Here is a 12,562-nt window from a genome sequence, read left to right as displayed (position 1 = left end):
AGTTGTGCTCAGTGTGCTTTTATACACTTTAGAAAACTTGATATAGGCAGAAATAAAGTCATCTGAAAACTTTTTCAGGAGATGAATAATGTTTCTTGCCACTTTAGTACTTTATTCACTCTTTTCATGATGTTATTAAATCCTTTCAAAGGTGGCTTTATTGTGATGTGCTATACAGCAGGCTAGAGGCGAGGAAATCAACAATGGAGGAGTGGTGGACCAAAATTACTGATGTTAATCAGTAGTGATAAAAGTCCAAAGTACGAACTCTAAAATAAGCCAGTCCCCAATTAATATTGGCTATTGTTTGAGAAAGCACTTCAAATCTCTTAGTTGTGTCAACTTTTCTTAAAAGTTTGGCAAAGTAGGGACCAGAGTTAGCGTAATGGCTATGTCGCCGGACTCCCATGTAGTTGACCGCGGGTCGAGTCCTGGACCCGGTGGCTTAAACTCACTTTGGGAGTGTGTGCGTGTGCGTCCAAGATCCCGAGAGGAGAATGGAGAAGAAGGGATAGAGGTGTGGCTACCCCCCGGGGGGTGATATCTCACTTTCTATCTCTCTGTCTCTCTCTCTGTCTTTCTGGCGAGTACATGCGCCCTATAGCAAAAACCTCACCCAGAAAAGAAAAATAATAAGTTTGGCAAAGTACAACTGAAAAATACACTGATAGGATTCTCTTGTGCTCTCCTTCCTAAAAATACACTACCTGCTATATAAATCAAGCTGTAGGAAAAACAAAAACAAAACAATCAAGAATATAGTCCTCGAGAATAAAAAGGAGTAGAAATAGAGTTCTCCTAATCTTAAATCACCTAAGAATTTCTTAAAGTGAGAGCATTCGTTCCAATTTAAAACACACACACACACAATCAACGCATGTACAGAGAAATTTAAAGCTGGTTTTCAGCGCCAGCAGATGGTGCGACGGCTAAGGTAGCTGATCCCACATGACCAATGGTGCAGTTTTTGTCCCAGACCTGGCACTTGAAAAATACTTGGGATGCAGGGTGTGTGTGTGTGTGCCTGAAATCAGGAGAGGAGAACGAAGGAGAAAGAATTCCTGTGCGACCATTCCCACCGGTGAGTGATTTCTCACTTGCCCTTTCTGTCTGTCTGTCTCCAGCAAGGCCACACACTCTAAAGAAAAACAAAACAAAACAAAACACTGGGTTATGTAGATTGTAGATCAGTTTATCAAATGTGCCTATAATGTGTATTCCTGAGCTATGAAACAAGATATGGGAAATAGAAAAAATTATGCTTTTTAATATTACACCATTGACCAATTCAATTATTTTGGTGAGTAGAAACACAAGGACATAGGCAATTTTCCAACATATCTAAAACCTTGTGTCACTAGAGTTAAAATTTACAAGGGACAGTGCCAAGTCATTCTCTTCTCAGTTCCACCTTTTCTGTCTGTGGGTGAGTCAGTACAGAATGGGCAACAATGTTTGTAAACTGCTGAGGGCTGACCTCGAGTCCGAGGTAGTCACTAACAGTGACAAGCTCTGCAAATCTAGACATGGCTGCAAATCAAAATGCTGCTCTCTCCATGTGCACAGGGCACAGGAGCCCAGTCACAAATCTCTGTTGTCATACTTATCACACGGTCCTCACCATTAGCAGCAGCATCTTCCAGTAAGAAGGACAGCAATAAATATCAGTAGATGGGTATGAAAAACTACTCCTATAAACAACTAACCAAAGGGCTAGCTGACTATCAATTCTCTTAATGGTTAAAGCAAGAGACAAATTCACCCCTTCGGGAATTGATTTGGAAGCCATTTATTTTTGTAATTCTACTCCTTCATTTTAGGAAGTGTTAAAGGTGAAAAGAATAATTCCCAATTATCAATGGAGTTTTTTGAAAAATAAATCCTTCTTAAAAATCCGATCTATTCCCTTGGAACCAGCAGATGGTGGAATGGTTACCTTGTTGGACATAATCGACTGTGTTTTGAATCCTGCAACCAGCAGCTTAAAACTCACGCAGGGGGCATCAGCAGATGTGCAATAGTTACACTGCTGGACTTCCATGTAGTGGGCCGTGGTTCAAGCCCTGGACCTAATGGCTTAAAACTCACACTGGGTGTGTGTGCCTGTGCATGCATGCCCAAAATCTTGAGAGGAGAATGGAGGAGAAGGGTTGTGGCATGGCCATCCCTCACGTGGGTGATTTCTCGCTGTCTCTCTGTCTCTCCAGCAAGCACATGTGCCCTATAGTAAAAATCTCTCTAAAAAAAATAGTAGTAAAATAAAAAAATCTGATCTATTTCCTAGATTTAGTGAAACTTTTTGAAAATAAATAAATAAGTAAAAAGCCAAGTGAGTACAATTTAATAATAAGAAAGGGCGTAGAGTTGGCCCTGTAGTCTAGTTATTGGGGGACCTGGGTTCCAGACAGGGGACTGCAGTTTGAATTCAGTCCCAGAAGTCTGAAAAACAGGCAAGCCATGTATACTTGTGTGCCCCAAATCTGAACATAATGGAGAAGTGGAGAAGGGATTGCAGCATGACCATGCCCCTTGGAAAAGTGCTTTCTCTCTTCCTCTCTCTCTCTGACAAGTGCAGAAGCTGTCTAGTAATTAAAAGACAGAGCGCAATGAACTTCATAGATTTAAATTTTAGTAAAATCAACTTCTAATCATTGACATTGGTCAGAAATTATAAAAATTAAGTAGAGGTTCCTATACTTACCAAGATGGGACTCCCCAATGAGATTATCCACGATGAGCTCATTCTTCCTCCATGCTAAGGTTGAGCCTCAGATAAGCACAGTAATAACCCATTCTCTGTTATTTTTGTAGCAGCTTCAAAGAAGCCATCCCTCACCTCATTCGAAGGACATTTTAATGTTAAAAGCCACGATGTACTCTGCATAATAATGACCTTTTTTGCCAACATTATATAGTTCATCTTCTCTACTTCTCTATAAAGATCCCTCATTGCCTTTGTTACATGAAATTATGGTATTTTCCAGGATTTTCTTTGAGGAATATCTTAAAAATGCCCCCTGATGACTCCATTTCTTGAGAACTTGTAGACCCTTTCATGACTAAATTCTCTAAAATCCTCACCCAATTCAAATTCAACCTGGTTCTCTGTTGCTAAAATAAATACAACATTCACATCTCTGTGTATTCCTTTGCTTGGTGTGAATATCTTAACTCGTGCTTTTCATAGAAATGAATGCAATGGTGGGTGGGTGGATGGGGTAAGGTGAGCTCTGTTTTGCAAGGGGTTATTAGTTCCCTCATCTGAGATTTCTCTATAGTTTCACTTTTTCCCCCATTCTTTCATCTATCTGGTTTTCACCTACTAGAACATGTCGCTTTCCATTCTTTCTACATATTGAAAAATAATCAGATGTCAAACAAATGTTCTAAACTTAAGTTTAAAAATCCTTTTTATTCAAATATTTTCACAAACTTAATTGTTATAGGGCTTTAAAATGTTTAATGAGAGATCTGAAAAACTTGTCTTTGTATGAATATATCTATTAAAAACATGTCAATTCTATCCAGTTGTCAGATTTTTGTTTTTGTATTTTATTTTATTTTGCCATAGGGCATGTACACTCGCCAGTGAGAGACAGAGAGAGAAGGAAAGTCAGAAATAACTCCCCTAGGGGGGATGGCCATGCCACAATCCCTTCTCCATTCTCTCCTTGGGATTTTGGACATGCACGCACAGGAACCTGATGCATTCTTTAAGTCACCAGGTCCTAGACTCAAACATGGAGTTAGTCATATGTGATCCAGAGCCTTAACTATCACCTGCTTGTTCCCCAGTCATTGTTTTTGGATACTTAGGTTGATTCCATGTCTTAGCACATGTGAATAATGTTGTAATAATCATGGATGTGCAAGTGTCTTTTTATCCTTTGGGTAAATATCAAGGGTTGAAAAGTTGTGGCACATATATACTATGGAATACGACTCAGGTATAATAAACAATGAGATCCTATCATTTAATTCAAAGGCGATGAATATGGAAGGTTTAATATTGAACCAAGTAAGACAGACTTTGAAAGATACACTCTACATATTTCACTCAGTATGTACCAAATATCTGCACTCTGTGGAGAAATGGAAAGATCTGACGATATGATAGTAGAGAGGATAAGTGTAGACTTATCCAAAGATGCAAGGGAGGAGAGGGGGTGGTAGAGAGCAGGTGGTAGAGGATGGGTGTGAGGTGCAAAGGGAAGAAACATTTAACAGACAAAAAATATATATATAAAGTTCTCTGTTGGGGGAAAAACATATTGTGTACATCATGATGTACACTATGTAAAATGTGAAATTAATCCAAAAGTTAAAAAAAAATAAGGAACTGGCAGATGGTCCAATGGTTACGTTGCTGGACTCCCACATAGTTGACCACAGTTTGAGTCTTGGACCCAGTGGCTTAAAATTCACATGAGGAATGTGTGCATGTGTGCCCAGGATCCCAAGAAGCAAATGGAGAAGAGATTATGGCATGGCCATCCCTCTGGGGAGTGATTTCTTGCTTTCTGTCGGGCTCTCTGTGTCTCTCTGGAAAGTGCATGTGCCCTATAGTAAAAATTTCCCTAAAAATAAACAAATGCAAATTAAAAAAAAATCCCAAAACAAGTCAGTTCTAAATCTAAACTGGTATCAACGGCGTATAATATCCTGTCCTCTTTCCTCAAGATTTAAATTTTAAATACAAATTCAGGGCAAAAACATGGCAATTTACCACAGCATGAAAACATGTTTATTTTTTTTTAGAAAAAGTGATAATATGCACACGGAGCATGCAGCATAAGGAAAGATTCAAACTGAACATTTCAATTATAGAAATCAAATACCTGAGGAACTGTCTTTGGCCCATAGTGGGAAAAACACAAAGGTCAGTGCACACAGGGGAGGGATTTGGGCCAAATCCAAATCCTGACTTGGAGACACTGGGGAGTGACTACAGAAAATCATTTTAAGATAAAACAGGATATGCAAAAGCTGAAATAAGATCTCTCAGCTGCGTGTAGTATAACCTTCAGTGTATGACCTAAAACTAAATCAGTACGAGTTTCAAAGTACAAAAAAAAATTCCCAGAAAGGCTAATTCTAGCAAAATCAGAGTTATAAAAATACTGAGCAAAATAAGAAATTTTGTCTGCCTTTGGGAAACTCAGCATGAGATAGTGAAGTACAGAGTGAAAGCTGATGGGGCCTACATTTCCAAGTAACTTTTTTTGGTTGGAAATGCTATTATAATCTATTATTTATGCACTTTATTTCTTAAAAACTAGGTCCCAGTGTCATGGTGTCCGGATACACATAAAAGAAGAATGAAGGAACCTACTATACAGTGACCTTTATCTTAATACAATTATTACCAGAACACTGAAGACTTTAGTTTTCAAAAAGAGTACAGGGAAATCCATTTTCAAAGCATGCATCCGTAAATGAAAAATAAATAACCATAATAGCAGAAAAAACACCTCTTTATAAAAAACATTATTCTTCCCATCAGGTGACACATGTAGGTCAATTCATATTTGAATTTGGTGATCAGAAAAGATGGAAGTGTGATGTGTTTTTTAACTGTAAAGGATGAGGCAGCACAACTGAGTGGCGGGGAGGCCATTGCCACATCAGGTGGAGACTGAATCCAGGACCACCCTTGGCTAAGAAGGGGTTGGGAAGAGGTGCAGAAAGTAAAAGCAGATGGGGAAAAAAAAGGCGCTTCATCAGGGAACAAGGAGTGTCATCTTTAGCAGCCCCCAAAGCACTCTTTATCTGAACTCTGAATGCTTCTTGAACTAATTAAAAGGAAGAGATCAACACATAAGCAGAAACTAATGCATTTTCGGAGAACTCTAATTAACTTCTTTACTCTATAGATTCAGCTAAAATCTGACCCAGCTTGTCAGTCACCAACAATATACTGACTGCCTATTTTCTAGTTTCGTGACACTAGGGGATGGGAATGGAGGAGAGAAAAGAAATTACTGCTCTTAGCTTCAAAGAGGTCACGTCTGGGGTGAGAGACAGGTGGTTTCACATTGGATGTGTTCCTGCAGCATGATAGAGGCAATAACAAGAAGAGCTTAGATTTTTGCAGCCAGCCTCTCTGGTTGGAATTCTAGACCTTCCACTTTTCAGCTCTTTGATAGTGGACAAATTATCTACATTTTGGTGCTTCAGTTTTGTTATCTGAAAAATAGGGCTAATCAAATAATTCTGGGATGGATGGTATTGCAGCAGTAACATTCAATGTTTTGTCAGGTTAACTCAAATGGAAAAGTTTCCAGTTTGTATCTAGTGGCCTCCCTGAGTACACTGGGTAACCATGTACCCACGATCTGGGGCTGGCTCAAGGCTGGGGGTGGACCATGGCCTCAAGACCCTCTTGGAGGTGCTGTCTTTCTCTCATTCATGGAAGAAATAAACGAATAAACTTTAAAGAGTCTAAAATTTTTGAGCCAGCAGGTGGCACTGAGGTTAAGGTAGATGGATCCCACATGGCTGACTGCATGGTTTTAGTCCTAGACCCAGGAACTTGAAAATCAAGCTGAGCTCATGTGCATGTGTGCCCAAAATCTAGAGAGGAGGTTGTAGGAGCAGGGATTGCAGCATGGCCAGCTTTTTGTGGGGGTGATTTCTCACCCCTCTCTCACCCCGATCCTTTGGCAAATGCATGCACCCTCTAACAATAAGTCTAAAATTGTCATGGTGTTATTATGAAATGAACTGTGTTGTAGTGTGTATAAAGTGATGTGCACGGTATGTTGTGGACACATGTAGGAGAGGAAGGAGATCTAGCTGGGACACAGCAGTAGGACAGGCAGAAGGTTTTCCAGTGGAGATGAGGTTTAAATAGAATGTCAAAGGAGTCCCCTAGGATTTACACGGTTAAGCAACATTGGGCAGATGTTCCACACAGTGGGACAGTGTGAGTAAACCCTCAGGGAAGAGAAGTCATTGAGCATCTGAGGTCTTTAGAAAGGCTGATGAGTAGAATCCAAACCATATTAAAGAATTTAGATTTTATCCTGAAAATGGTTCTGAATGTCTTGTGTCTATGCATATTGGGCAGTACATTCTTTGTTTTTATTTTTTGTTTGTTCTGTTTGTTTGTTTGTTTTGATTACCTCCATTCAATTCTGTTACTTGGATACAAGATAGTATTTTTTTTTTCTTTTTTTTAATTGAGAGATTTTTGCTGTAGGTCACATGCACTCTCCAGAAAGACAAAAAGAGACAGAGAGACAGAAAGCGAGAAATCACTCCACAGGAGTGATGGCTATGCCACAATCCCTTCTCCTCTATTCTCCTCTCAGAATCTTGGCCACACATGCACATGTGGCTGGCATGAGTTTTGCTGCTGGATTTGAGACATGATCCACAGTCAACTACATGGGAGTTCAGTGACCTACCCATTACGCCATCTGCTGGTCCCACAATGTAATCTTGTTTTTAAAAAATCACATTTAACTAGGTCATCTCTATGCACAACTACCTGCATTTTATTCCTTGTTATTCTTCAGACTGAATCTAAATATTTAGGTGACTACTGAAGTCTGTCCTATCCACTATTCACCAACACATAACCAAATTTACCTCTTATTAAGATAGCATTTTAGTCAGATCCAGCTTCTAGTTATTTCCATCTTCTTTCTCTCTGCAGTTTCTATTCATCCCAATCCCTGATTTTGTTCCAGCAGTTTCTGCTTCAGAGTTTTAATCTTCCCAGACCAATTTCAAGTATTTTCTGAAGAGCTGACTCAACTTCGACTATGCTGAAGAAAAAGTACTGCTTGACCAAGATTTATACCATGCTAATGAGCTTCTTATGCCATAATTCCTTGGGAATTACACAGGGATTCATAACTATATACTTAAGTTTTTTTCCTTTTTCTTTTCTTTTCTTTTCTTTTTTTGAGAGAGATTTTTGTTATAGGGTGTATGCACTTACTGGAGAGACAGAGAGAGAGAAACAAGACACAACCCCCCATGGGAGATGGCAATGTTGCAACCCCTTTCCCTCCAGTCTCCTCTTGGGATTTTGGGCATGCACACACATCCACCTGGCTTGAGTTTTAAGCTGCCCTATCTGGGACTTGAACCATGGTAGACTACATGGAATTCAGCAACATAGCCATGATACCATCTGCAGATCCCCATATATGTAAGTTTTGACCACTCTTATCCCCTACTCTCTCCCCACTGCTCATGCTTTCCTAATATGTAGAGAATGTGCTTCCTAGATATCCTGCTTCCCAATGTAAGTACATCCACAGTGTCATGTATGTGTATACACACACACACACACACACATATATACACATACACATATGTATATATTTTTTTGGAGAGATTTTTGCTATAGAGCACATGCATTTACCAGAAAGAGGAGATAGAGATACAGAAAACGAGAAATCACCCCCCAGGGGAGATGACAACGCCACAATCCCTTCTCATCCATTCTTTGCTTGGGATCTTGGGCAGGCATGCACATATGCCTGGCAGGAGTTTAAGCCACCAGGTCCAGGACTTGAACCACGGTCGACTACATGGGAGTACAGTGACTTAGTCATTATGCCAACTGCTGATTCTTAATGTCATGTATATTAAACAGTCCAATAAATGTTTGTAGAATAGGGCCAGCTGGAGGTGGAGGTTAAGGTGGCTAGATCCCACCTGGTCAACTGTGTGGTTTGAGTCCTGGACTTGGTGTCTTGAAAAACATACTGGGCATGTGCCCAAAACCCTGAGAAGAGAATGGAAAAGAAGGGGTTACAGTGTGGTCGTTTCCCCTGGAGAGGAGTGCTTGCTTTCTCATTTTCTCTCTCTCTCTCTCTCTCTCTCTCTCTCTCTCTCTCTCTGTGTGTGTGTGTCTCTTCTGGTGAGTATATGCACCATATAGCAAAAAAAAAATTATAAAAAAGTTTGTTGAATATGTTATATGTAAGGAATATCCTATAATACAACCTCTTTAATAGCATATCAGCATTATGTGAAAGTAATATACATCTTGGGACCAGCTGTTCGCATAATGGCTATGTCATTGGTCTCCCACGTAGTCGACTGTGGTTTGAGTCCCAAATTTGGTGGCTTAAACTCACACAGGGCATATGTGTGTGCGTGCCCGAGATCCCAAGAGGGGAATGGAGGAGAAGGGATTGCAGCGTGGCCACCCCTCCTGGGGGGTGCTTTCTTGCTTTCTGTCTCACTGTCTCTCTGTCTTTCTGGCGAGTGCACGCGCTGCACTCGAAAAAAACGCCCCCCACTCAAAAAAAAAAGTAATATACATTTTTAAAAATTACTTATTTCTTGCAAACTGAGTTGGAAGAGAATCAAGATAACAGATTATGGCTAATATTTATTTAGATTCATATAGTTTATATGGTAAGTGGAACATTTTTAAAAAGTATTGTAATTCTTTCATTTGGAAGATTTTTAAAGTTGAACTTCCACTATAAAACATAGTCAAAGACAGGGACCAGCATTTAGCTTAATGACTGTGTCGCTGGATTCTCATGTAGTCGACTGCGGTTTGAGTACCGGACCATGGCTTAAACTCACGCCAGGCGCGTGTGCGTGCGTGCCCGAGATCCCGAGAGGAGAATGGAGAAGCAATTGCAGTGCAGCCATCCCCCCTGGGGAGTGATTTCTCGCTTTCTGTTTCTCTGTTTCTCTCTGTCTCTCTGGTGAGCACACATGCCCTATAGCACAAACCTCTAAAAAACCAAAACCAAAACAAAAATAGACATAAAATTAATTTAGAGTTAATTCTGCGTATTAGCTTTTAGAAGGATCGGAACAACTATCTATTCAATATCTATTATGTACCTCTCATCACAAAGCTAGAGACTTCACACAAATTATGTCTCATTAAATATTTCCAACATCTCCTCTCAAGGGAAGTAATTATTATGATGATGATTTTATAGCCAATAGCACTGTACTGTACTTCAAGTACTCCATCCAAATTAGATTCAAGTGATGAATCTGGGATTTGAATCTAGGTCTATCTGACCTTAGAGCCAAAGTTCTTTGAAAGGCTGAATAGCCTTTATGGTTAGCCTTTATGGTTAGAATGGCAACATTTAGAAATAAGTTAAATAAATTGATAATTTTGGGCAAGTAACTTACATTTTCTTGGACTCAGTTCTTCATTCTTATAAGTCTGCTGTAGATAAGGTTAAGAAAATCTTTTTGGTTCTAAGTTTTTTCGTGAAAAAGTAGCTTATATTTTCATAGTTCCATTTAAAAATCTCATGGCACAGAAAGTCAGATAGAAAAGCTGTGCACATGAATGGGTTCTATATTTGGAAGGTATAGAGTAGAGATTAATTAGATTATTAACAGAGTATAGTTAGAAGGGATGAGGAATTATAAACTTTTTATATATCTATTCTTTGATATGATTGCATAACAATTTGTAATGAACTATCTCTGTCTAAAAGACGGAAAACAATAACACTAGTGACAAATTGGGAAATAATCAGAAAATCTCTTTTCCTTATTATTACATACTGATTATCTAGTTACATAAATCTCAAAAACTACCTGATATACTTTTTACGCTTGGTCTAGGTTGTAAGATGATGTTACCACAACACATTTTGGCATTCTACTCTAGATATATATGCATGTTAGAAAAGAGAAGCGTGATTCTGGAACCATGTCTAGAATCAAATAATGTGTTGTGTACTTGTGTTTGCCTTCATTAACCTGAAAGTATAAATAATGCCCAAGTATATATTTTAGAGACTATTAGCCATGAATAAGTGTACTTTATTGATGGCTATTAAATAATGTCTATAGTAATTTTACTAGACTCTCAATACTGTGCCAAAAATATTATAACACATGAAAAAGTCTATAATAACATTACTGTCTAGAAAGGTTAAATGTACTATTAATAATTAAAGTTTCTCCTGTATTCTAAGGAATCTAGTTAAAATTATTGGGTATTCTTGGGTAAATTAGAACTAGTTTGAACCCATAACATGGAATAGACTGAATACAATGAGATATGAATATGCAGAATACTTTAATGATAATCAGTTCAAACTTTTTTCCTACAAATTAATTTCTGTTACCATTTGACTTTTGGGGAGAGAGAAGTTGAGTCAGTATCCGTAACTGAATGTTCTTTTCTCAAAAAGAAACAATCACCTTGAAAAGTAGTTATATTTTCTTATGCCTATAAGACTTTGACCATCTTGTCAGAGGACTGGGTTAGATAAAATGAAACCTTAGAATCAAGTCATCAGTATGACAGACACTGGAAGGCACAAACTGTCAGTACACTTAAGGAGGACATTTTTGGTGTATTAATTCACACCCTCAGGGTTCAGATCAGGCTTGTAGGACACCCCAATTAGAAAGAAAATCCAAGAAAAGATAAAAATGAACTCCAAGTTACTTGAAAAGATGACACAAGCATAAAAGAAAAACTAAGAAATGCCATGCAGTCTTAAAAAAATTGTCTTTACAATGGACTATGATAAAAATTCAGTTCTCTAGAGAGTCTTGTAAGCAAAAAAATCTAATAAGCAGAGAACGAAATCAGGATCCTACTCTACAACAAGTAGGCCCAACATACTTCTTAACGTGCAGCCCACAGCTCATAAGTACATCTCTGTAGCACATTTTTACACTTTCATACACTAAATAAATAATTCTAGATTATAGTTAAATGGCTCAAAATATAGGCTAATATGCCACACACACACACACACACACACACACACACACACAAATAACAACATTGAAAAATTAATTTAATAAACACATAGCCTATAAACAAAATTGTTTTCTCTAAGAAAACATATTTTGGTCATAACATAAAACAAATGTTTAGGGGGTAAAATATAAGATGTTAAGTATGCCGTAAATACTTCTGAAGGAAAAAGATCCTGCAAAACTCTACAGATACTGATCAATGCATCATCTGGCCGTTTGTATACCATAGTGCTACTTATGCTAACTAGAAGTACATTGTTGTAAATGAAAGGAAATCCAAAAATATATTTTCCCAGTTTTAGTTTTAGTGCAGTGCCAATTTACTACGTATGTAGTGTGAATAGTCAGTATTTAATAAATATGGAGGGTAATTCATACCTTAAATTCCTCCAAGATTTTGTAATTTTTCCCATGATATTCACAAAAGTTTTTCACTTCTTTGCACTCAGGACAGCATCCATTGTGTTCCACTTTAGTACACTTTGGGTGAATTTTAGGGCATTCTGGCTGGTCGCAAACAGGTCCATCTAGAGCACAGACACATGGACAGTTGGAATGCCCTGGGAAAAATCGTTCTCCCAACTTGTATACAAAGCCGCTGTCATCCACACACCCTTTCCCTCGATAGTCATCAAAGATCAGATTGTCGTTACTGGAGGTCTGGTCACCTTCATCAGCAGGGTAGTCTTCATGACTGATGGCAGCAGAGGTGACCAATCCAGGGATAACCAACAGAAGTATACAAGCTTCATGAATATGAAGAGCCATCCCCCTCCTCAAAGTCTTCTGGATGTGCTCTTAATTTTAGATACACTCAGCTCCTTCCATGGGAATA

General features: G+C 38.6%; 1 protein-coding gene across 1 annotated transcript; it reads right to left on the bottom strand.

Annotated features, from left to right (window-relative positions):
- Positions 1–11,943: 11,943 nt before the first annotated feature.
- VWC2L (von Willebrand factor C domain containing 2 like) lies at positions 11,944–12,562 on the bottom strand. The gene has a single exon (XM_027770266.1). It carries the CDS (start codon positions 12,493–12,495, stop codon positions 12,100–12,102), a length of 396 nt encoding a protein of 131 aa, XP_027626067.1. The 5' UTR covers positions 12,496–12,562; the 3' UTR covers positions 11,944–12,099.

The sequence above is a fragment of the Tupaia chinensis genome, unplaced genomic scaffold (assembly GCF_000334495.1).
Source record: "Tupaia chinensis unplaced genomic scaffold, TupChi_1.0 Scaffold000018_1, whole genome shotgun sequence".
In the NCBI taxonomy this organism is placed as follows: domain Eukaryota; kingdom Metazoa; phylum Chordata; class Mammalia; order Scandentia; family Tupaiidae; genus Tupaia; species Tupaia belangeri.
The sequence above is the reverse complement of the archived record's forward strand: the minus strand, read 5'-3'. Positions and strand labels throughout refer to the sequence as shown.

What these genes read in the sequence shown, in the direction of transcription:
- VWC2L (XM_027770266.1), bottom strand. Translation starts at nt 12,495, where the DNA reads ATGGCTCTTCATATTCATGAAGCTTGTATACTTCTGTTGGTTATCCCT.